The sequence below is a fragment of the Giraffa tippelskirchi genome, chromosome 3 (assembly GCF_054371585.1).
Source record: "Giraffa tippelskirchi isolate mGirTip1 chromosome 3, T2T-mGirTip1v1.2.pri, whole genome shotgun sequence".
NCBI lineage: Eukaryota > Metazoa > Chordata > Mammalia > Artiodactyla > Giraffidae > Giraffa > Giraffa tippelskirchi.
Window position 1 is genome coordinate 55,677,849 of NC_137277.1, and position 25,748 is coordinate 55,703,596.

At 40.2% G+C, this 25,748-nt stretch overlaps 1 protein-coding gene and 1 long non-coding RNA gene across 5 annotated transcripts in view; one reads left to right on the forward strand and one right to left on the reverse strand.

Moving 5' to 3' along the window:
- Positions 1-25,748, reverse strand: part of ANKFN1 (ankyrin repeat and fibronectin type III domain containing 1) — a 487,980-nt gene that overhangs the window by 182,674 nt on the left and 279,558 nt on the right. For all 4 annotated transcript variants that reach the window (XM_081585328.1, XM_081585331.1, XM_081585330.1 and 1 more), the window contains one exon: positions 10,900-11,034. In XM_081585328.1, the coding sequence (XP_081441454.1) occupies positions 10,900-11,034 (135 nt within the window). The remainder of the gene's footprint in view (positions 1-10,899; positions 11,035-25,748) is intronic.
- The window catches only part of LOC145543536 (uncharacterized), a 252,141-nt gene that overhangs the window by 168,941 nt on the left and 57,452 nt on the right, over positions 1-25,748 (forward strand). The gene's annotated exons all lie outside the window — the stretch shown is intronic.

The window sequence follows — 25,748 nt, forward strand, 5'->3', positions numbered from 1 at the left end:
ATGCTGGGAAAGATTGAAGGCAGGAGGAGAAGGGGACGACAGAGGATGAGATGGTTGGATGCCATCACCGACTCAATGGACATGAGTTTGCGCAAGCTCTGGGAGATGGTGAAGGATGGGGAAGCCTGGTGTGCTGCAGTCCATGGGGTCACAAAGAGTTGGACATATCTGAGCGACTGAATAACACAGACCTTCTCCATCTTTGGCTGCAGAGAATATAATCAATCTGATTTCAGTGTTGACCATCTAGGGATGTCCATGTGTAGAGTCATCTCTTGTGTTGGAAGAGGTGTTTGCTATGGCCAGTGCATTCTCTTGGCAAAATTCATTTTGTACTGTTTCATTGTGTACTCTAATGTCAAACTTGCTTGTTACTTCAGGTATCTTCTGACTTCATACTTTTGCATTCCAATCACCTATGATGAAAAGGACATCTTTTTTGTGTGTGTATGTATGTGTCAGTTCTAGAAGGTCTTGAGGTTCTTCCTAGAACCATTCGATTTCAGTTTCTTTAGCATTAGTGGTTGGGTCATAGACTTGGATTGCTGTGATGCTGTATGATTTGCCTTGGAAATGAACTGAAATCATTCTGTCATTTTTGAGATTGCACCCAACTCCTGCATTTTGGACTCTTGTTGACTATAAGGACTACTCTATTTCTTCGAAGGGATTCTTGTCCAGAGTAGTAGATATAATGGTCATCTGAATTAAATTCACCCATTTCCGTCCATTTTAGTTTACTGTTTGCTAAAATATTGATGTTCACTCTTGCCATTTCCTGCTTGACCACATCCAATTTACCTTGATTTGTGGGTCTAACACTCCAGATTCCTATGCAATATTGCTCTTTACACCACTGTACTTTACTTTCACTACCAGACACATCCACAACTGGATTTAGCAGTATACAAAAAGCATAATATCATGATCAATCATGGTTTATTGCAGGAAAGCAAGTTAGTGTAGCATTCACCATAATTTATTGCACTATCAGAAAAAAGGGGAAAAGCTATATGGTCATCTTTATAGATGCATATAAAGTAACATTTGACAATTTCAACATCCATTTATGAATTAAAAAAATTAGGAATATAAGGGAACTTCTTCCACCTGATAAAGAGAATCTATAAAAACCTATAGCCAACATTATGTTTAATGGTTGAAGACCAACTCCTTCTTTCCAGGATCAGAAAAAATGCAAGACTATCCATTCTTACCTTTTTTGTTTTACTAGGCATCCTTGCCAGTGAAGTTAAATAAGAAAAATAAAGGCATATAGATTGGAAAGAAACAAGGAAGACAGTCTTCATTTGCAGATGACATAAAACCTCTGTAGAACAATCTAATAAATATACAAAAATCTACTTAGAACTAAATACAACAAAATATATGCAAAATTATACAGTTAAAATGACATGACATTAATATGTGAATTAAAGAAGACCTAAATAAATAAAGATATACCTTCTTCATGATCAGATCAGAAAAAGTAGTATTGTTAAGATACTAGTTCTTCCAAACTGAGCTATAGATTCAATGCACTCTCAATCAAAATTCTAGCACTCTTTTTTTCTTTCTAGAAATTGACAAGCTGTATGAAAATGGGAAGAATCTAAAATAGTCAAAACAACTTTGAAAAAGAACAAAGTTGCTTACATAACCTTATTTCACGACTTTTAAAGCTACAATAATCAAGATATGGTACTGGTGTAAGGATTGCTGTATAAATAAACACAGCATAAGGATAGACATATAGGTGACTGAAGCAGAATAGAGAGCCCAGAAATAGCCTGAACATATATGGTCAGTTGATTTTTCACAAAGGGTCAAGATAATTCAATAGAAAAAAATTATTTTTTCAACATTCTTTTGAAACAATGGATGCTTGAACAATGGGATCAGTTCAGTTCAGTTCAGTTCAGTCGCTCAGTCGTGTCTGACTCTTCGCGACCCTATGAATCACAGCACGCCAGGCCTCCCTGTCCATCACCAACTCCCGGAGTCTATCCAAACCCATGTCCATCGAGTTGGTGATGCCATCCAGCCGTCTCATCCTCTGTTATCCCCTTCTCCTCCTGCCCCCAATCCTTCCCAGCATCAAGGTCTTTTCCAATGAGTCAACTCTTCGCATGAGGTGGCCAAAGTATTGGAGTTTCAGCTTCAATATCAGTCCTTCCAATGAACACCCAGGACTGATCTCCTTTAGGATGGACTGATTGGATCTTCTTTCAGTTCAAGGGACTCTCAAGGTCTTCTCCAACACCACAGTTCAATAGCATCAATTCTGCGGCGCTCAGCTTTCTTCACCGTCCAACTCTCACATCCATACATGACCACTGGAAAAACCATAGCCTCGACTAGACGGACCTTTGTTGGCAAAGTAATGTCTCTGCTTTTAAATATGCTATCTAGGTTGGTCATAACCTTTTTTCCAAGGAGTAAGTGTCTTTTAATTTCATGGCTGCAATCGCCATCAGCAGTGATTTTGGAACCCAGAAAAATAAAGTCAGCCACTGTTTCCACTGTTTTCCCATCTATTTCCCATGAAGTGATGGGACCAGATGCCATGATCTTAGTTTTCTGAATGTTGAGCTTTAAGCCAACTTTTTCACTCTCCTCTTTCACTTTCATCAAGAAGCTCTTTAATTCTTCCTTGCTTTCTGCCATAAGGGTGGTGTCATCTCCGTATCTGAGGTTATTGATATTTCTCCCAGCAATCTTGATTCCAGCTTGTGTTTCTTCCAGCCCAGCATTTCTTATGATGTGCTCTGCATAAGTTAAATAAGCAAGGTGACAATATACAGCCTTGACGTACTCCTTTTCCTATTTGGAACCAGTCTGTTGTTCCATGTCCAGTTCTAACTGTTGCTTCCTGACCTGCATACAGGTTTCTCAAGAGACAGGTCAGATGGTCTGGTATTCCCATCTCTTTCAGAATTTTCCAGAGTGTATTGTGATCCACACAGTCAAAAGCTTTGGCATAGTCAATAAAGCAGAAATAGATGTTTTTCTGGAACTCTCTTGCTTTTTTGATGATCCATCGGATGTTGGCAATTTGATCTCTGGTTCCTCTGCCTTTTCTAAAACCAGCTTGAACACCTGGAAGTTCACGGTGCACATATTGCTGAAGCCTGGCCTCGAGAATTTTGAGCATTACTTTACTAGCATGTGAGATGAGTGCAATTGTGCAGTAGTTTGAGCATTCTTTTGCATTGCCTTTCTTTGGGATTGGAATGAAAACTGACCTTTTCCAGTCCTGTGGCCACTGCTGAGTTTTCCAGATTGGCTCAGGCAGTAAAGAATTGGTCTGCAATGCAGGAGACCTGGGTTCAATCCCTGGGTTGGGAAGATCCCCTGGAGAAGGGAACGGTTACCCACTCCAGTATTCTGGCCTAGAGAATTCCATGGACAGAGAAGCCTGACAGTCCACAGTCCATGGGATTGGAAAGATTCAGACATGACTGAACAATGGGATATACATATGCAAAAAAGAACTTTAACTTCTACTTCATATCATATATACAAACTAATTTAAAATGAAATAGATCATAGACCTAACTTTGAAAGCTAAAACTAAAACTTCTAGAAAGAAACATAAGAGAAAATCTTTGTGAACTTGAATAAGATAATGATTTCTTAGAGGAGATACAAAAAGCACAAACCATAAAATAAGTTGGTAAGTTGGACTTAATGAAAAGTAAAGACTTCTGCTCTTTGACATATTATGGCCTGATCTCAGCTATATTTTTGAGGGACCTGTGAATAGCCAAGTTGTAAGGAAAGGGTGACAGTAACCTGGACAATCCACATCCAAAATGGCAAGAATAACCTATGGAGAGCAGAGTCTGTTCAGATTTCTTTCAAAACTACCTGTTTCCTGGGCTTTGGCTGCTTGTTCAAATAGAGAGCTATCCAGCTGTTGCAAGTGAAGGGTGGGTCCATCATGCTTGTTGTGACAGTAGCTTCAACAGCTCTGACCCAACTAGACCCATAGAGGGAGGCTCCAGCTTCAATCATGGCTATGGTGAAGGACTGGGTAACATTATCCAGATATGGGAAAGCTGGACCAAGGAGAGACAGGAGACTGGAAGTATCCAGCAGATAATTTCCTTTCCATTCCTTCCCTGTGGACTGTTTTGAAGGCTTCTTGGAAGCAGCCACATGCAAGCAAATAGCCGTATGTGTTTTGCTGTGATGTTTGGGTTAGTTCAGCTACAAACCACCTGTATTTGTTTCCCCTCATTCTGTGGCTCATTTTCTTTTATTCCTTCAAGTTTGATGCCCTGAGGTTGCATCTGTCAGTACCAAATAGAATATTTGCAATTGACTCTGCCTCAGGCTTTGTTTACATAGGCTAAGACAAAATATAATAACAATCCTATGAGGAAATCATAGGACCATTAGGACTTCCCTGGTGACTCAGACGGTAAAGTGTCTGCCTACAATGTGGGAGACCAGGGTTCGATCCCTGGGTCAGGAAGATCCCCTGGAGAAGGAAATGGCACCCCACTCCAGTACTCTTGCCTGGAAAATCCCATGGACGGAGGAACCTGGTAGGCTACAGTCTATGGGGTTGCAAAGAGTTGGACACGACGAGCGACTTCACTTATACTTTCATGAGGAAATCAGCACTACTAATACATCATCATTTTAAAAACAAGAACACTGAGGCCCAGAGAGGTGAGGCAATTTGTCCAAGATCCTATAGTTAGTAAATGGAGGAGGTAGAATTGGAACTGTAACTCTAAACCTCCTGCTCTTAGCAACTCTGCTATTATTCTGGTCTGGCTGCCTATCAGCTTCTTCTTAGACCTTGGTTCTGAAGACAAGATCTTGCCCTCATAATGAGTTCTGGCATGTCCAGAGTCCATGTCTCATAGGTTGTGGAACTTTCTCATTTTATTTGTACTGTGAAAAATGAACTGAGCCAGTTTGAATGAGGAGCGGTGGTAAAACAAAGCATATTAGAAACAGGAACTCTAGCCATTTTTGACAGCTGGGTAGACAGATACATTTAGTGAAGGGAACATTTCTGACTGGGACAAGATTGCTCTTCAGGCTGTGATGTGAACTAGGGACCTTTAGACTCCAACCTGCCTGTCACTAGATAGAAAAGTATGACCCCTTCCCCCATTCTCTACTGCTGTTAACATGACGAGTATGTCTTCAATTGCTAAAGTGTGGCCAATTCTATTACACTGATGGTATATAAGAGGGTGGAAGCATCCTTTTCAGTTCCTGTGCATTTTTCAAAAACATAATATATTCAGTTATTCAGTGATAAGTTTTGTAAAGTCAGCTGTCTTCTTCACAGCAAGAAGAAGACTGATTTTTGAAGTTTGATAGTATATTTATGAGGTAGAAAGTGCAAAGACAATTAATATTGGTTCTATAGTTCAATAAATCCTTACGGATAATCTACTTTGTAACCTATGTACCCTGTGTTAGACCCTTATTCAGAGGTGAACAAGTCAATGTCCTTATAGGGTAACCAACTGGCTTGGTTTGCCTGGGACTGAGTGGTTTCCCTGGTTGCAGGACTTACAGTGCTAAACCTGGAAAAGTCCTGGGCAGTTTGAAACAAGTTGATTAGCCTACCTGTACCCCAAGGGGCTCATAGGCTAAAAATGAAGGCAGTTATACAAGTGTATGCAGCTATGAAGTAGTGTGATATGTGAAATTATGTAATAATAATATGTTTTACTTCCCTGCAGCTTCTCTGAAATAGTCACTGTTTAGAATAATAATATATGTATCAGTTCATTGAATCCCACAACAGCCCTGTGAAATAAGGACTGTTATCAGCCTCACTTGACATAGAAATTGAGGCACTGCTAAGGCACGGGTCTAGGTTTCAAACCCAGGAAGTAAGGGTCTACATATGATAAATTAACCTCTAGACACTGGTCTCAAATGGCTAAGGCAAAGAAGTAGCAAAAGGAGTAAGTGATTAACTTTGTGGGTGACAGAAGGTGCTTATGGAAGAAGGGGGTGTGGGAAAAGGGGTTAGAGAAGGTGGTACCTGCACAGGAACCTAGGAAGGAAAGGAAAAGCATTCTAGGCAGGGTGGGTCAGGTCAGGACGTGGAGATGTGAGCCATCACCGTGTGCTGGTAGGTCAGTGTCTACAGGAGCCCTGAAGGGAGTTTTCTGGGCTCTGACATGTTCAGTGGTACATTTCACCCACTGTTCCAGGACCTTGAGAAAGAAGCCTGGAGAAGTCGTAGGGCCAGGTCATCAAGGACTTCACATGCCACACTAAGGAGCACAGATTTCAACCTGTTCATAATAGGGAATCAATAGAGGATTTTAAGACAGAGCTGATGCTTGTACTTTTAGAGAATTTCTCTGGAGGCATCCAGAAGGGGAGAGCATGGTGATAGGACTAGTGACAAGTGAAAACCAAGGTCTTAAATAAGGCCCTGTGGGAGCTGGTGACTTCAACTACAGTGGGTGACAGAGGGATGGAGAGGACCGGGCAGGTTAAAAATATGAAGATAGAATGAACGAAGCTTTCTTAGCGAATGGATGGAAAGGCCAAGGAATTAGGAAATTGACTTCTATGTTCTTTGCTTGGCTAGCTAGGTACATAGTCCTTCCACCAATGATTAAAAAAAAAAGAACACAGGAGGAAAAGTGGATTTAAAGAAGAAAGATGGTGAGTCCAGCTTTCCGCAGTGTGACTCTCAAGGGCCTAGAGGAAATCTAGATGATATTGTCTAATCCAAGCATTTTACTAAAAAATGAGGCAGCTTTTCCTAAAGGCTACTTAGTTTTCTGATCAAGAGTAAAATAATAATTATGAAGGAACCTCTTGGAGCCAGGTATGAAATAGATAGAAAGCAATATAATTAATATAATATTAATGTAGCACTCTTTGGGTTTCCCCTGAGGTACAAAATATTTAATACATTCATTTAAATACATTTAAAATATTTAATACATTCATTTATGGTAAGATATCAGTGACTTGGGCTTCCCAGATGGCGCTAGTGGTAAAGAACCCACCTACCAATGCAGGAGATATTAGAGATGCAGGTTTGATCCCTGGGTTGGGAAGATCCCCTGGAGGAGGGCATGGCAACCCACTCCAGTATTCTTGCCTGGAGAATCCCCATGGACAGAGGAGCCTGGCGGGCTACAGTCCAGGGGTTGTAAAGAGTTGGAGACAACTGAAGGGATTGCTGCTGCTGCTGCTGCTGCTAAGTCGCTTCAGTCGTGTCTGACTCTGTGCGACCCCATAGATGGCAGCCCATCAGGCTCTGCTGTACCTGGGATTCTCCAGGCAAGAGTACTGGAGTGGGTTGCCATTTCCTTCTCCAGTGCATGAAAGTGAAAAGTGAAAGTGAAGTCGCTCAGTCGTGTCCGACTCTTAGCGACCCCATGGACTGTAGCCTACCCGGCTCCTCCATCCATGGGATTTTCCAGGCAAGAGTACTGGAGTGGGGTGCCATTGCCTTCTCCGACTGAAGGGATTTCGTATGCACATATGCATCAGTGGCTTAACTTATTATCTGTCTTAAGAAATATCTGTGTTTCATAAAGGACAGCAGTGCTTAACTGAATCCCGGATAAAATAATTTCATTTATTTTAATCCTAGAGATGGATTTTTTTTTTGAGCAGATGAACCTTCTAGAACACCTCAAATTATAATAAATTTGCAGCTGCTAATTCCATGTACATGGGTATGGGGGTAATTTGAACGTCTGAAAGGTGTCATAAATTCATTACATGGATTTCTTTCATCCTTGAATGAACTCTCCCCAAGTATTTACATGTTTGTTTATTTCAAACATTTAAGACCTTCAGTATCTTGTTATCCAAGTATAGAAAATCAGTTACTACTGTGCAATATAATGAAAAAATTATTTACATGACCAATTTATTTGAATTTTAAGTTTTTAAAAAATGCCATTTTCCATGAAAATAAACTCAAAATGGATTAAAGATCTAAACGTAATACCAGAAACTATAAAACTCCTAGAGGAAAACATAGGCAAAACACTCTCTGACATAAATCACAGTAGGATCCTCCATGACCCACCTCCCAGAATATCGGAAATAAAAGCAAAAATAAACAAATGGGACCTAATTAAAATTAAAAGCTTTTGCACAACAAAGGAAACTATAAGCAAGGTGAAAAGACAGCCTTCAGAATGGGAGAAAATAATAGCAAATGAAGCAACAGACAAACAATTAATCTCAAAAATATACAAGCAACTCTTGCAGCTGAATTCCAGAAAAATAAACGACCCAATCAAAAAATGGGCCAAAGAACTAAACAGACATTTCTCCAAAGAAGACATACAGATGGCTAACAAACACATGAAAAGATGCTCAACATCACTCATTATTAGAGAAATGCAAATCAAAACTACAATGAGGTACCATTTCACACCAGTCAGAATGGCTGCTATCCAAAAGTCTACAAGCAATAAATGCTGGAGAGGGTGTGGAGAAAAGGGAACGCTCTTACACTGTTGGTGGGAATGCAAACTAGTACAGCCATTATGGAGAACAGTGTGGAGATTCCTTAAAAAACTGGGAATAGAACTGCCATACGACCCAGCAATCCCACTGCTGGGCATATACACTGAGGAAACCAGAACTGAAAGAGACACATGTACCCTAATGTTCATCGCAGCACTGTTTATAATAGCCAGGACATGGAAGCGACCTAGATGTCCATCAGCAGATGAATGGATAAGGAAGCTGTGGTACATATACACAATGGAATATTACTCAGCCATTAAAAAGAATACATTTGAATCGGTTCTATTGAGATGGATGAAACTGGAGCCCATTATACTGAGTGAAGTAAACCAGAAAGAAAAACAACAATACAGTATACTAATGCATATATATGGAATTTGAAAGGTGGTAACGATAACCCTATATGCGAGACAGAATAAGAGACACAGATGCATAGAACAGTCTTATGGACTCTGAGGGAGAAGGTGAGGGTGGGACGTTCTGGGAGAGTAGCATTGAAACATGTATATTATCATATGTGAAACAGAACACCATTCCATGTTCGATGCATGAGACAAATGCTCAGGACTGGGGCAATGGGATGACCCAGAGGGATGGGATGGGGAGGGCGGTGGGAGGGGGGGTCCAGGAAGGGGAACACATGTAAACCCATGGCTGATTCATGTCAATGTATGGCAAAAACTACTACAATATTGTAAAGTAATTAGCCCCCAACTAAAATAAATAAAAAATAAATAAAAAAATAAAAACGAGAAAAAAAAATGCCATTTTCATCTCTGTTCTCCCGTTCCAATGCTCTAAGTGTAATCTCTATTAGATGAGGGAGGGAGCATGCATCTCCTCATCCCCACGTAAACTCTCATCTGTGGGTTTTTGGTACACAGGCTCTGGATTAAAGCGCATTAACGGTGATCTTGATTGCCTGTTGCATCCTTTAACAAGAAAGATTTAAGTACTAACTCATAGATATGTTAATTGACCTTAGTGTGTCTTCTTTGAAACAACTAGGAATGGAAGGAGTGAAGGAATGGAGATTCAGGGAGAGTAAATGAATTCTCAAAGACACACACTTAATTGGGGAAATCAGCAAAAGGGACTGGCTTTCCTGACATCTCTAGCCACTAAACAATGCTGACTCCTTCCTGTTAGGATGCCATCATTTGCTGAAACAGCCAAATCATGCAGGAGAATGACCCTGTTCTTGTGACTGAGTGGCCTGGGGATACTTTCTACTAGGCAAAAGGCCACCCATCTCTCAGATTTCTTAACTTTGCTTTGTATTTAGAGAAACATGCTGTTCACTGTTCCAACATCATCCATCCTTGTCAGCACCCAAGGCCACAGCTTCATCTGAACAGCCAGTGATGTACTGCAGATAGAATGCACCAAAGACATTAAACTCTGTCTGACATTTACGCAGACTCTGAGCCCACCAGAGATGGACTGGTGCTGCCATAAAGTCTTGGAGTAGCCAGGCAAACAAAAGACTAAGGAGAGATAGTGGTGATGGTGATGGTAGGAAAAGCAATAGTTTTTTCTATTCACTTTCCCCCTCTGCAGAAATTGGTTTATATCTTATTTAGAACATGAGAAAATTAAATGAGTACAGGGATTTTGGGGGCCCAGCATAGAAGCAAACTCAGGCTTGATTATCAGTCGTACTTCCAGCCGCCTTGGCTGGGCCAACAACCAGCATGGGTAACAGGGCCCTCAAAATATTCCACTTTCAAACTTAAGGCATCCTCCCAACTATATATGTTCATGGGATAAAAGACTTAAGAAACGTGGGTGTAAAAGTGGCAGGGGATCAGGCAAGTGTTTGCATGCATGTTCACTGTGTCCCCTTGGCAAGTATTAACATCCAATCATGATGTTATTTATGATCATGCCAACCCAGGATGGACAGAGTGCTAACATTCTGTTCTGGATGTCCAGCCTGCAAACTGGATTAAAGACAGCAATATGCCTACATTTGGATTCAGGATTATCAGCATGATGGAATCCATCTTTACCTGATCCCACAGGTATTTTGTAGGTACTCAGGAACCTCAGTGGAAAACAATCTCACACAACAAGAGAACAGCATATTTTTCATAGCTAATGCTAATCCGTTAAGCAAGCACAAAATATCCTTAAGCTTGCTGCAAACAAAATGCCCAGTTATCAGAAACGGGGCTTCCCTATCCTCATCTTAACCTATTCACGTAAACAAGCATGTGTTATTGCAAAACCACTGTGTATGGCCTGTGTGCATTCTTCATGGACTGCCTGCAGCTAACTTTGGAAGACGCAAGTTTTGTTTTCACATCATTTAAACCGCAGCAACACATACCTATTTTAAAAATAATCAGTAACTGAGAAAGCCTCACATGCACACGAAGAAAGACAACAATAAATTGGACTTACCAGTTTAGGTTGTTTGAGGCAGCAGAGGAGCAAGTTGCTGGTAATTGTCCAGTGCTTTCATTCAATAAATCACATTGGCTCTGCTTTCTCCTGTTGCTCAGCCTCTGCACAAAGCAAGCAAACCTCCTTCCTATTCTGTGTAAAGAGTAAAATGAAAGGAGGATCACTACGGGCAAGAGCTGAAGTCATGATCACTAAGGTATCTCAAGGCAAAATAAAAGAGCCAGTGATGTACAGGGAGAGGATGGGGGAAGGAAACAGCTGGGCTCAGAATCTAGGTGTATTCTCAGGACTGCAGCCCCGGGAGGGATTGATTTCTCAAGCCCTTGTGCAAGTACTGAAAGGATACTATGACTCCCATGCACCTTTAGCCTATTATAACTGTGAGGTCCATTAGGAATGGCCCACAGGGAAAATAAGCTTCATGGCAAACAAGACTGAATCGGAACAGATTGTTACTCAAGGATGAGCAAAGTGGCGATGAGGCAGCCAGTTAGCTTTGCCCTGTATGAACTGTAGGGGAAGAAATATCGTCTGGCATCCTGGAACCCATCCAGCAGTCTGTGACTGCAGATGGTCCACAGCCTCCTGGGGCCAGATGCCCTCTTACCCCCAAAGCTGCTTGGGGCCAGAAGCTCACAGGTGGCAGCCCAAATCCTCTCACCTGGTGGCACACGGGCAATCCTTTTCCTGGCAGGAACAAGGGGTGTCTTTGGAAAGGTCCCAACCCTGCCGGGGCTACTCAACCAATGCTAGTTTTTGTCTGAGCAGAGTCTAAGAAGGTAATCAACAGACTTGGGACTTAGGACACCCAAAGGCTCAGTTTTTAGGAAGAAGATTCCAGTGCTTTCATTCCATCCACATCTGAATGCACCTGGCTCCTTTCACGGGGTTATGCTTTACGCGACGAGTAAGACACACAGAATGGATTTCCTAGAAAGCCACTATGTAGGCATTTTTCATAATTCTCCCTGAAATAAAATGGCAAATGACCTCCACAGGCTGCTTATTATGTTTAGGGAGGCATCGTTGATTGAAAGCACATATGAATACACACACACACTCACACATATACACACATAGATACACACACACGTCCCTAGCAACAGCATTGAAAATCTTTCTAAAGCTCTGTTCAGATTCTGTTTCTGCCAAATGAAAGCTTAGCTTCTGTAATGACTTCACAAATAATTCTGGACCCTTTTGTTAGGCACCGACACTGGTTTGTGATTTATACCTGGAGCTCAATCAACTTCCCTATTTTGAATGTGACTCTGTAGCAAATCAGGAGAAAGTCTCTTAGTTATAAGCAAGAGGGTGGACTCTTAATATATGTCCTGGTTATCACTTAGAATCCTGGGAATGGCATCTTGTATTTTTGAAAGTCTTCCTGCTTTATAGAGACCGCACCTCATCCTGGCAGCTTAGTCATCCCCAACAAGTGGCTGTTCTGGGGCTGAGATCCGAGATAAGGCTCAGTGACATAAAACGTGGGTGTCCAAAGGAGGAGTTCAGTTTGGCTTTGCACAATTGTACTTTTTCCTCATTTGAAAGGCAAAGTCTCTCTCTGGATTTTTTTCTCTTTTTCTCTCCTTGAACTTATTTGTCCATGGAAGCATTGATAGAAATAATCTAATTTGGGAATGTGTGTGCCCTTTAGGTTGAGGAGGCTAATTTTTTCATCAAGGATTAAGGAAGAGTCAGGCTACCCTCTCACAGCTTAAGCCTAAATGATTGCCAGGTAAAACTTTACCCTTATCTCTAGGAAGGCTTTGATTTTTGATGCAGATTGACTTAAATTCCATCTGCTGGGGTAAGCCAGGTGACTCTCAGTAATTCTACCGAGGTTAGGGGCTGCCTCATCAGGGTCATTAGTTCAATCTGCTATGCAAAACTAAGAGGATGATGCCTCCCATACTAGTGGCATTGCTTTTTGGAGCAAATACTTGAGACTGAGTCATTTCATGAGCCCGTGTCTATTGAAAAGGAGAACCATTCATCCATTAATTTATTAATCCACTCTTCAACAGACATTTGTTATTACTTAGTAGGCTAGTATGCACTATACTTTAATGTTATGAAAAATTTATCAATAAATATGAACTCCCAAACATACTTTAGCAAAATTCTCCATAGTCTGGCTCTGCCTGTCCCTCTAGCCTAATTTCTTGTTACCTTCCGACTTGCCCTTCATGCTGTAACTTTTTTGAATATTTTTCAATTCCTTGGACATGCAATGCTGTCTCTTAACTGCAGAATTCTGCATATGATATTCTTCTGTCTGAATGCTCAGTCACTTTTGTCTGCCTAACTAATGTACGGTTTTAGAGTCTCAACTCAAACATCATCTCTCAGGGATATTTTTCTAGTCCCTGAGCTTTTAGGGTTCCTACTCTGTGGTCCTATAGCACTTTATACCCTCCCATCACAATTTATCCATCACAATTTTTTTTTTTTGCACTTACTTGTTTGACATCAATCATTCCCATTTTACTGTAAGAGTTTAAATACAAAGTCTTTTATTCACTGCTCTATCTTGAGTGTCTTGCAGAGTTCCTGGCCTATACAAGGTGTTCAAAAAATATTTAGAAAGTGTTTTGTTGAAGCACTTAGCATGTATTTATTAAATGATGAATAAACCGTCTCAAAGAATAACAGGGGTCTGAGAATTGAAAGGAACCCTAAAGTTCACTTAGTATGTGTAATTTTTCTTGCCAAGTGGCCATCAGTGAATGCTTGTCTTCTCTGATTATTCCTTCTACATCAGTCCAATCACACATTTACTTTGTCCCATATCCCACCACAACCCCCGCCACCCCACCCCACCCCCCGCCCCCACCGGGCACTTTCACAGCATGTTCTTGCTTTTTGTTCTCCAGCTGTTTCCTGGAGTTTGTCTCATCCCTACAAACTGGTATTCTCCATGCCGCTGCTGCTGCTGCTGCTGCTAAGTCACTTCAGTCATGTCCGACTCTGTGCGACCCCATAGATGGCAGCCCACCAGGCTCTCCTGTCCCTGGGATTCTCCAGGCAAGAACACTGGAGTGGGTTGCCATTTCCTTCTCCAATGCATGAAAGTGAAAAGTGAAAGTGAAGTTGCTCAGTCATGTCCGACACTTCACGACCCCACGGACTGCAGCCTACCAGGCTCTTCTGACCATGGGATTTTCCAGGCAAGAGTACTGGAGTGGGGCGCCATTGCCTTCTCCGGGTATTCTGCATAACACCTAACAAAAACCTGCAATTATTTGATGCTGATTCATTCAACAACTCTGAGTTAAATGATCAGAGTCCCGCTTTGGGAAGGTTACTGTGGTATTGGGGGAAGGATGGGTTGGATCAGTCAGACCTAATAATGACCACAACCCAGAGGTAGCATTTAAAAGCAGCCTTGCTATTTCTTGGGTTTCCCTGGTGGCTCAGCTGGTAAAGGATCTGTCTGCAATGTGGGAGACCAGGGTTCAATCCCTGGGCTGGGAATATCCCCTGGAGAAGGGAATGGCTACCCACTCCAGTATTCTGGCCTAGAGAATTCCGTGGACTGTATAGTTCATAGTGTCACAAAGATTTGGACACGACTGAGTGACTTCCACTTGCTCTTTCTTTTCCTCTACCTCTCCTCCATCACCCCACCCTCCATATCATAAAATCAGTGTTCTCATTTTTAACACTGAGAATGTTTGGTCCATACTCGGCACTTCCCCTCCACCCAGTTCCACCCTCACAGTTAGTTCACTTGCTTAGGTTATTCATGAATGTGTCTCACTGATTAAAGCTCCTTTGAAGACAGGGATTGCATTTTACTTATTTTTAAAATTTTCTTCCTCCAGCCCTTACCCTGCCTGGCCTAGTGTCTTATAGATAGTAAATGCTCAATAAATATTAAGAAAGAAAAGCACTTATTATATGCAAAGCTTTGGATGGAACACTATGGTGAGGAGGGGTACCAAGATGAATTAGATATCTTTTGAAAGATAGAAGAGATCTATTTAGTGAGGGAGATGTGACTTACAATAGAGGGCAGAATTAAATACATGTCATAAAAATTATGAGCAATATGCTATGGGAACAGAACAATTATTACTTCCTTCTGGGATATGTAGGGAAAATTTACAGAGAAGGTTGCATTTAAACTGGATCTGGAGGAATGAAAACCTCCAGAAGTTGGAAAGAAGAGAAAGGAATGGAGACAATGCACAAAATTCCTGAAATATTTGGGGATTCACAAGTCGTCCAGTTGAGCTGGAGTAAGTGGTAATGGGAGGACCTAATGGAATTTAAGTTTCAAAAGTAGGCAGGAGCTAAAGAGAGCACTCAAACACTGTGTTAAAGAGTTTGGACTTTATGTACAGTTGACAGAGATTTGAACAGGAGAATATCAGTGCAGCTGACTAAAGATCCTTCTAGTCTACCCATCATGGACCATGAACTGAAGTGGTAAGAATTTATAAGCAGGAAGACATTGCTATTAAGGGTCTGTAAGTGTACAAATTAGGAGATGCACACGGGACATTCTTTGGAGGTGGAGCTTATAGAATTTGTCAGTGGTACAGGTGGAGGAAGTGAGATGGCAGAAGAAGCTGAATTTTAACTTGCATGATGGCAGATAATGATGGCATTACTAGATCCCAGTAATCAAACATAGAAATAACTTAGGCATTCATGTAATGTTCAGAGCACCTTTTGAAGACAGAGAAGAGAGCAGGAGACCAAGTCCTTGGAGTCAGGTGAATGTGCCTAGGGGCTTTGAAGAAGCCATTCAGCAGCAGCTAAAGTTGCAGGCACTAGTGGTAAAGAACCTGCCTGCCAATGCAGGAGACGTAAGAGACATGGGTTCGATCTGTGGGTTGGAAAGATCCCCTGGAGGATGGCATGGCAACCCACTCAAGTATTCTTGCCTGGAGAATCCCATGAACAGAGGAGACTTGCGGGCTACAGTCCATAGGGTCACAAAGAGTCAGCAACAACTGAAGTGACAGCACCCATACATGCAAAGATCCAGGGCCATTTGCAAGGGGAAGGGTGTAGAATTTCCCTTGAAAGAAGATTTCCCATTTAAATGTGAGGGTTTGCAATTTCCCATCTCCGAATTATTTAGCTCAGTGGAAAGAACCCTGGTTTGGGGTGCAGACTTTGAGCTTGAGCCGCAGAGTGACCTTGGGCAAGTTACTTTCTGTTGTGAGGTCTCATTTTCCCCACTTGTAAAATGAGGGAGTTGGGCCAGTTAAATCCAAAGGTTCCTTTTAGTACTACACTGTTCTCTGATTTGTGAAGTGCAACGTTTAGAATTTCAGAACACTTGTGAAATTAGGCCAAAACCCACCAACATCAGAAGCTACTAATGTCCAGTCTCTCCTGCGAAAGCATGCCCATATTTTGAGAATGTCCATTGCAAATACACGTCTGCCCTGCGGTTAATTCCATGTGGTTTGTTTGTAAGACATATATTTAAATTGATCACTTTTTGATGACCATTTTCTAACAATTTTTCACTTTTTTTTTTTCCCAGCAAAGATTTTTTTTAAGGGGGTGCCTTTTCATCAGAGTCTCAAAATTAAATTATGGGAAGAAAGCAGCAGTCCCTTACTGTGGTCAGCAAAGAGTTTGGCCAGCCTACTTCCGCTCCCTAATCTCCTGACCTTCCTTAGGGCGCGGCTGCTCAGTAACGGCTCTGATTCTTTTTTCAAAAATAAAATGTGCTACTTATCGAAAGCTGCTAAAAAGGAGACAAAAAAAAAAAAATAGGAAAAGAAAACTAACACCGCAGGGTGTATCTGAACATGCTTATTATGTGTGAAGTTGTTAGTAATGAATGTGAAACTCTTCCTCCTCCTCCCTCTCAATTTCTAAGCCCCAAAGAAAAAAGAAAAAAGGGATGGGGGAGGGCATTGGCTATTCAATCCCAAGCAGACCTTTTCAAAAGGTGCAGACTGTTCATAGGCATGGTATTTCTTGATTATTTTGTTTTAAGCACCAGTTGACCTTTCAGACTAAAAGTAAAGGTCCTCAAATATCCTGAGATACCCTCTTTTGGGTTTTTTTCTTTTCTTTTCTCTCTAAGTCTTGGAAACTAGACTCATGACATTCAGAAAGACTCTTCAAAAAGAGATGGTCCGTATGACTTCTAGTGTGATTTGATGACAAGGTGTTTATCTGAACTAATCATGTGAGATTTTCCAGCGTTGCATTTTGAGAAATGGGATTCTCTTAAGGAGGTTACAAACACTTCACTGAAAGCTTTCCAAGAACAGCCTCATTCGGCCTCTCAGCAGCCTCTTGCTGGGCTGTAGCACCGATGTGATAATCAGGGTCCTGCTTCTGAAAAGTCTTCTTGTTCTGGCTGCCACCCTCCTTTCAGTCATCATTAGAATTCTCCAGCTATGAATCCCCTATTGTCTGTGTGAGCCCAGGATCCCCCACACCATGCAGAGGCAGGAATGTGAACCTCCTAGGTCTGGCTCTAAGTCTCCACCTTATCCAGCAGGTCACAAAGCCCCATTTATACACAACTCCAAAGTTTTTATCATAATTCTTTATCTGCTCAGCCCCATATATCCTCTAGGGCAGTCCAGAGACATTTGATAATGAAGCTCATTTATCCTCATTTTCTCAATTGGCACACTTAAAGTTCTAATATTTATGTTCACACTGTCCTAATTTTGAATGTCAAAGATACTATACTAGACAAGTAGCATTGCTGAAGGATAATTGAACCACACAGAAGAATTCACCAGAGTCAGATACATGATGTGGTTTGTCATATTACCAATCACTGCATCAGAAATAGTTCCTTTTAATAACTCTGTGAAAAATAATAATAAATGCTGCCATTTATCAAATACCTCCTGTGTGTTATGCAGCAGTATCACTGAATCCTCACACAAAGAGGATTATCCACTTTTTACTGATGAGGAAACTAGGGTTCAGAGAGATCAATTAACTTGTTTATGTGCACTGAGGGGCTGAGCTGGGACTCAACCCAGATCTCTGATTGCAAAGCTCATTGCATTTCTACCTCATTTCTACCTCACTCCTTTGCCTCTTACCAGAAATATAATTTGTGAGTTGTTTTAAATTAGTATAACATACTTATTTTTTTTAACTCACAAATACATGAAGAATTATGAATTTAGGGCTGTTAAAATGTTTTGGCCAACTGAGTAATGAGATCTGCTCTGATAAACATTAATTAGCACAACACCATGTTCGAGTAGGAATTTGTAGCATATATTTCACCTATCAATAGGTGGCAGCATTCACCTAAATCTCTCCAAGAGGAATTAGCACAGGTTACTTCTCCTCACAACCACCCCCAAGACCATCTACCTTCTTTGATACACTGTATTTTATCATAAAGAAAAGCATTTACAGTAAATGGATTGCTAAATGGATCTTGATCATGCCTCTGTGTAGTGAGATTTGGGCTATAAAGAGATTGTCGGGAAGGATGATGAGCCATCTCAGAAACACTGGGAATCCTTTCCATTCACAACTTTCATTTCTGCTGATTCTCTGGGGAGATCTTTTGTTTGCAACTCAAAGCCAAAGGCATTTTTGTGTCTTTACTTACTTTAAGAATGTTGTGTAGAATCCTCAAATAATTTTAAAATGTTGATACTGTTCATGCACTTATAATTCAGTGAAAGAATTTGTTTAGATCAGGACAATAAAGCAACTTTCAGAATATATGATTTCAAAACCTTGTGTACATGTATACCTACCCATGAAATCATATGACTCTTCATCTTCCTGACGGAAAGCAGAGTCCATAAGGACTTGTATAAGGATTCAGTATACAAGTTAAAGTAGTCAAGCTGATAAATCAAAATACTGAAAGATACATGACTTCTGTGGAGAAGGAAATGGCAACTCACTCCAGTGTTCTTGCCTGGGAAAACCGCATGGACAGAGGGGCCTGGTGGGCTGCAGTCCATGGGGTTGCAGAGTCAGACAAGACTTAGTGACTAAACAACAACTACAACAAGATGACTTCTGAGTTTTAAGTATGCTCTTTCTCCACTTTCCGTTAATCCTATTATATTCTTTTTCTCCTCCTATTTTTTTTTTGTAAAGAAATTCTCAATATAAAAATATGTAATTAAATATATTAGCACAGAATCTGTTTCTACTTTCCAGCTTCCAATAAGAGTTTATATAGTAGGATTTACTTTTATGAAGTCAAGAAAGCAGGTGTGGTAGTAGAAACAAAGATAAGCTGGCCTACTTTTCTGTTGACTTCTCCATTTTCATTTGGGATACTTGGGACTGATCCTCATCAATGATGGCTGAAAAGCACTTAGAAATCAGATAAGATGAAGAGTCTTAACTCTCAGAAATAAGAAGTTGACTCCGGTAAGATTCTAAAGGAGAACAGAATTTCTCAAAAGAATTCAGATTGGAAAGTAGAAGACTTTGGAGACTGCAGGTTAACCTTTTCTTTTATATTCCCCAAACGGAATAAGCGTCTTTCTCTTCCCTCTCTGTGGCATCTGTAGCTATCTCAGTGCTCTTAGCACAGTGTAACTTTGTTAGAGTTACATGGGTCTCTTCTTTCCTTACTGTATTGAGATCTCCAGGAGGGCGGGGCTCAGGCATGCCTGACCTTTGGGTCACTAAGTCATGTCTCTGAGCTCAAGGATCAGATCTGTGCATGTTCAATGCATCTATGTTTAATTCAACTGAATTAAATAGAACTCAGAGGAATGCATTTTATACTTTGCTGTTGCTGTTCAGTCACCAAATCGTGTCTGACTCTTGGCGACCCCATGGCTGCAGTATGCCAGGCCTCCCTGTTCTTTACCATCTTCCAAAGTTTCCCCAAGTTCTTGTCCAATTTTATACTTGGTCCTTAATTTAAAGAAAAATTGCAGCGTGGGTGTTGGATACTACCCATGGGTCACATTTCTTATTTCTCACGTAGTTCTTCCATTTCAGGACAGCATTGGTAAGTGACTGTCAAAGCCCCCCACATCCTTGGAACCATTAATTACCTAATTTTACATCATTGACAAGACTGCTGTATTTTGTAGGATATAGCTGTGGCCATAGGAAGGTTAAATGCAAAGGCAGGCTAAAAAGTCATTACAAAGGACATGAAGTGACCCACATCTAGTGTATCCTTTCAGTCACTAATGTTTCCTGCCTTTGTGGTTTGGCGACCCAACCTGCACTAAAAAGCTGAATGGTACAATGCTGTTTCCAAATGGTAGCTATCATTGTTTCCTATATTAGGACAAAGCTAAGTGCAAGGGTAGACATTCATTTTGAAAAGCTACAAAATTACATTTCACTCATTAAGCATATCAGGAGATATTGCCATACTCGGGAAATGAATTACCCAGCTGAATACCACAGGCATAATGAAGACATCAGCGGCAACAGTGCAGCTGTAGACTGTCTGATTATATGTTGACTGTTCTGGCCATTCAGGGACACCCCAGGCAGGAAGTTGTTGTCATATTGTCCACCACATTCCTAGCCTTGTCCACAGCCTTGGTGATAAACCTGATCTTGGAAGCACAGGGAAAAACAATAAAAATAACAAACCAGGAAGACAATCCTCTTATTCCTGGCAAGGGTGGAGTCTCTCTCCTCCTGCAGGTCCAATCTGTCATCTTCTTTAAAAAATGACAATGACAAGGAGTGTAAGTTTAGTTCTGATTTTCCAAACAGCGCTTCACAATGGGCTTTAGTTTTGTTAACTTCAAAATCAGCAACAGTCTAGCAAGAAAGCAAACTACATGCTTGAAATTCACACCTTTCTTTGAGTCAAAGAGGAAGGCATGCTGAACTGTTCCTTTCTGAAGAACAGTCTGAGCAGGTTGGTATGTAGTGTCTCTTAACATCAGCTAGAATCTTCTGAAAGTTTATCTTGCCCCCACCCCTTTTTAAAACCAAATAACCCTTTCAACTTTCTTCTCTATTAATTGAAGGGGTTAAACTAGAATATCTTGAAGGACATTTCTGACTCTTAACATCCCATCATATCAAAAGACCTCTAAGAGCACTTTGTACATGCTGCTGCAAAGACAAATTGCTTTATTTCCACTCGGCTACTTTTGGTCTGTACTGGAAATATAGTCATTGCTTTGTATCTGTATTCGCAGGGGATTAGTTCCATGATGCCCCCCGCCCAGTGCTCCAGTCCCTTATATAAAATGGTATAGTATTTGCATGTAACCTATGAGCGGGCTTCCCTGGTGGTGGTCAAGAATCTGCCTACCATGTGGGAACTGCAGGAGATGGGAGTTTGATCCCTAGGTTGAGAGGTATTGTGTCTCCTGGAGGAGGACACGGCAACCCACTCCAGTGTTCTTGCCTGGAGAAACCCATGGACAGAGGAGCCTGGCGGGCTACAGTCCATGGGGTCGCAAAGAGTTGGACACAACTGAAGTGACTTACGTGGCACAACACAACCTATGAACATCCTTCTGTATACCTTATATCCCCTCTAGATAGTTTATAATATTGAATACAATGTAAATGCTATGTAAATAGTTGCTGGTTCATGCCAAATTTGTTTGCTTTTAGGACCTTTTTGGAATTTTTTTCCTGAGTGTTTTTCATCAGTGGTTGGTTGAATCCACAGAAGTGGAACCCACAGATATGGAGAGTCCACTGTATGTTCTAATGCTGCAGAACTGATGTAGGTGAACTTTCTTTCCCTACAGTACAATGTAATTTGCTTGTAACACATGTGTTATTTATCAGAAATTTTTAATAAAGTAATGTAGATGTCCCTCCTTCATTAATAGAGCCCTATATTTATTCACATTTTCTTTGGAGAAAGTCAACAAGATGTTTTTATTGATAGGACTGGTGCTTTTGTACACGTTTACTGTACTGCATAGGAGCTTTTGGTCCTTTGATTAACCTAGGTCCTAACTCACTGAAGAATGATTTGCATGAGTAATAATTGGTAGTTTTGGTGGTCAATCAAGCCATAGAGAAAATTCTCCTTCCACCTTCATTTATATTTTCTCCTGAATGCCAGCCAAAAATGGAGTTTCATAAAATCAATCATATTTCAAAACTAGAAATATTTCAGTTTGGAGTTTGAGTCTTGTTAAGTTGAATTCTAGGTGCCTATGACCAAAGTTCATAACAGGTCCTCTTATCCTTGGTTAGCTGATAAATAAATGAATTTCTGAAGAGGCTTGCCCTCTTTTACAGGCTGCTTTCTCCATCTAATTTTCAGCCTGTGTGTTCCTTAGATGATAGCTACATGGATGCCTTGGGATCCAGTCCTCACCAGATTGCTCATCTGCCTATCTCTACAAAGAATACCTCACCAGCTTGAAAAATGGTTTATTTTGATAATTTCATGATATCACATCTTCATAGAGAAGACATGCTGCTGCTAAGTAGCTTCAGTCGTGTCTGACTCTGTGCAACCCCATAGACGGCAGCCCACCAGGCTCCTTCGTCCCTGGGATTCTCCAGGCAAGAACATTGGAGTGGGTTGCCATTTCCTTCTCCAGTGCATGAAAGTAAAAAGTGAAAGTGAAGTCGCTCAGTCGTGTCTGACTCTTCGCGACCCCATGGGCTGCAGCCTACCAGGCTCCTCCGTCCATGGGGTTTCCCAGGCAAGAGTACTGGAGTGGGGTGCCATTGCCTTCTCCAGAGAAGACATAAGTCTTTGTAACTAATCACAAAGAGTTGAGAATTCAAAATAGTAATGTAAAGGAAAAGTGAAGATGTAAATTTTATTTGCTCATTCAAACATGGTAATGAAGACCTATAGCTGCAGGACAGGACCCATAAATGATGAAGGCAGTCTACACTGCCACGTAAACAGTGGACTGTAAATGCCACTTTAACCATTAAAACTACTCTTAGCAAAAAGGAAAAACTTCTTTCCCTTTTTCCTAAAAATGCCAGATCAAGTTTGCTGTGCAAATGTTGGAGCTTCTGACCCATAGTGCCTAAGAGGTATTTAACGAAGAAGAAAGACAAACAGGAAGAAATAAAAGTAAAGTTAAAGAACTTGTAATAATACTTTAAAAGAAGGCTTTAAGGATTCATCTTGTTAAAATTTAGCCTCATCTCTATTATTCCCATTTTCTCCTTACAAATGTTGGCACAGCCCTTTTATTTCTGGCCTAGTTCTGTCTTCCGTCTTCTGTCCCATTTCCCTTTCTTTACTGTGTCCCAGACTCTGAAATCCCATGAGAGCAGACACAGGAGGGGCCAAATGAGGTGCCCTGGCCACTTTGTAAGTTTGCTCAGCAGAGCTTTTTTAAGGACTACATATGCCAAGTACTCAATGTAATTCTTCTGTGGCATTGTCAAGCCTACCGGATACACCTCGCAGGAGAGCAAAGGCATTGAATGGAATTAGAGGCTCAATGGCTTATTCACTTCATTCATTATTTAGGGGGAAAATCCAAGACTTTGCTCAGAGAGGATTAAAAGGACTGCAACAGGCGCCTTCCGTCTGCACTGCCAATCTAACTAGGATAGTCTCTACTTCGTTTGAAAGGGAGGTCACAAAGTTCCACTTATTTCTCAGATCCTCAACACTCAAACTCAGCATATCAAATACAACCAGAGCTATTAACAGTTATTCAGTCTCACTGCTCCTTCAGTGATTTACCTTTAGCATCAAAGTAGGGATTTTTCGTATAGTCCAGCTCTAAAATACATTTACTTCTCAAATTAAAACACACATACACCACACTACAAGTTCACCATCTCCTTTAGATATATGAGCAAGAAAATCAAGAACTTAAAAGCATTTACACTTCATCAACCAAATATAAATTTAGTGCAATGTGACATGGGTGGAAGAAATTGTGGCTATTTTAACTGATTAAAACGGCATAGGCTGAAGAGAGTTACATGCAGACCAGTGAAAAACACACTTGCTCTTGAACAAAAAGAGGTAATTTTGGGTTTGGCAGCACTGAATAGGTGAGGCTGCAAGTAGATCCCTGCCTGAGATGGCATTAGACATCACACAAGTACCCCACAATTAGTGTGCAATGGTTGGAGTTCTGTTTGAAAAAGCCACTGTTGCTCTCAGGTAACCTAAAATCATTCCCACATCTGTACCTTCTTCTACCAAACCTTGTCAAACAGGCCCTCATGTGCTGTAGACTGGTACAGATAAGGAAAGCTGAGGTCAGGGATCTGATGTATAAAAAAATACAGTACTTGGGAAATGAAATACCGGTCAGATTCAGGAAATGTGGCTAAAAAATGTGTTTGCTACTTTTTAGCTATGAATCTTTGGCAAGTCACTTGACTTCAGACTCAACTTTCTTGTCTATAAAATGGAATTAATAGTAGTTGCCCTGCTAAAGGCTTGAATAGACACATCAAAATGGAAGATATACAGATAGCCAATAAACACATGGAAGGGTGTTTAACTTGATGAATCAACAGAGAATTGCAAAACAAAACCACTCTGAGATACCAGTTTACAGTTACTACAATGGTTAACATCAAATGCTAGTGAGGATGGTGAGAAATAAACTGAATGTACATGGATTGCTGAAGGGAGTGTAAAATGGTATAACAGTTTTGGAGAACTGTTTGGCAGTTTCTCATAAATATAATATATAAGAAAATATAATATAAGTTAAATATAATATACTTTTGACTCTACAATTCTACCTCGGTTTTTATCCAAAAGAGAAGAAAATAAGTATCTACAAAAAGAGTCGTATAGGACCACTTATAGTAACTTTGGTCAAAATAGCCAATCTGGAAACAGTCCAAAGATCATTAGTAGGATAACAGATCAACAGATTATTGTTTAGTCATCCTATGGAACATTACTTGATAATGTGAGTGAATCTCAAAACTATTCTTTAATTTTGAGAGGATTTTTTTGCTGATGCAATTATCATTGGACCTGTTAAAAGTATTTTACAGGTTATAATAATATTCATATACATTTTTGATAAATCATTTTGAAATCCACATATTCATACATCTACAGGTGATGATTCAGAACAATCTTTTTCTGAAAAGATGTAGCTCTTTATAAAAATTGATGTTGTCTGAATTCAATTTTAAATGTACATAATTATAGACAATGACATTTTAATGTTTCCTCTGATATTTCCTATAATTTATGGAGGTCATTTAAGACACTAAAAGTGGCTTCATGGTTCATCTATTACTGTATTTTTAATTATGAAAAATTTAAACTTCCTTTCCTCATTAATAAGTGGCTCATTTTTCATATGAAAATAATGTTCTTATGTTCACTGAAATGATCTTTGAATTTAATTTCTGTTTCTAGAAAAATAAGAGCAAAATAAAGTAAGCAAAAGTGAGAAGATAATAAAGTTATGAGCAGAAGTCAATGAAATTGAGAATAGAAAAACATTAGAGAAAATCAATGAAACAAAGAGATGCTTCTTTGATAAGATAAATAAAATTGATACCTCTATTGACAAAGAAAAAAATGACACTGGTTAACAGTACCAAAAATTAAATGTGGAACATTAGTGATATTAAAAGAATAATAAAGAAATTGAAATCTTAGGCCAAGGTAGTTTCACAGGAGAATTTTACCAAATTATTAGGAAAGAATTAGTGCCAATTTTACACCATCTCTTTCAGAACACAGAAAAGGAGAGAACACATCTCAATTCACTTTATGAACTTAATGTTACTCTGATAAAGCCAGACAAAGACAGCACCAACAAAATTAAATCACACAATAGTCCTCATAAATGTTTATGCAAAAAATCATTAACCAAATGTTAGCATTCAAATCCAGCAATATATAACAAGAATTAAACAACATGACAAAGTGGAATTTATTCAAGGCATGCAAGGCTGGCTCAATATTTGGAAATAAAACAGTATAATTCACCATATGAAGAAATTAAAGA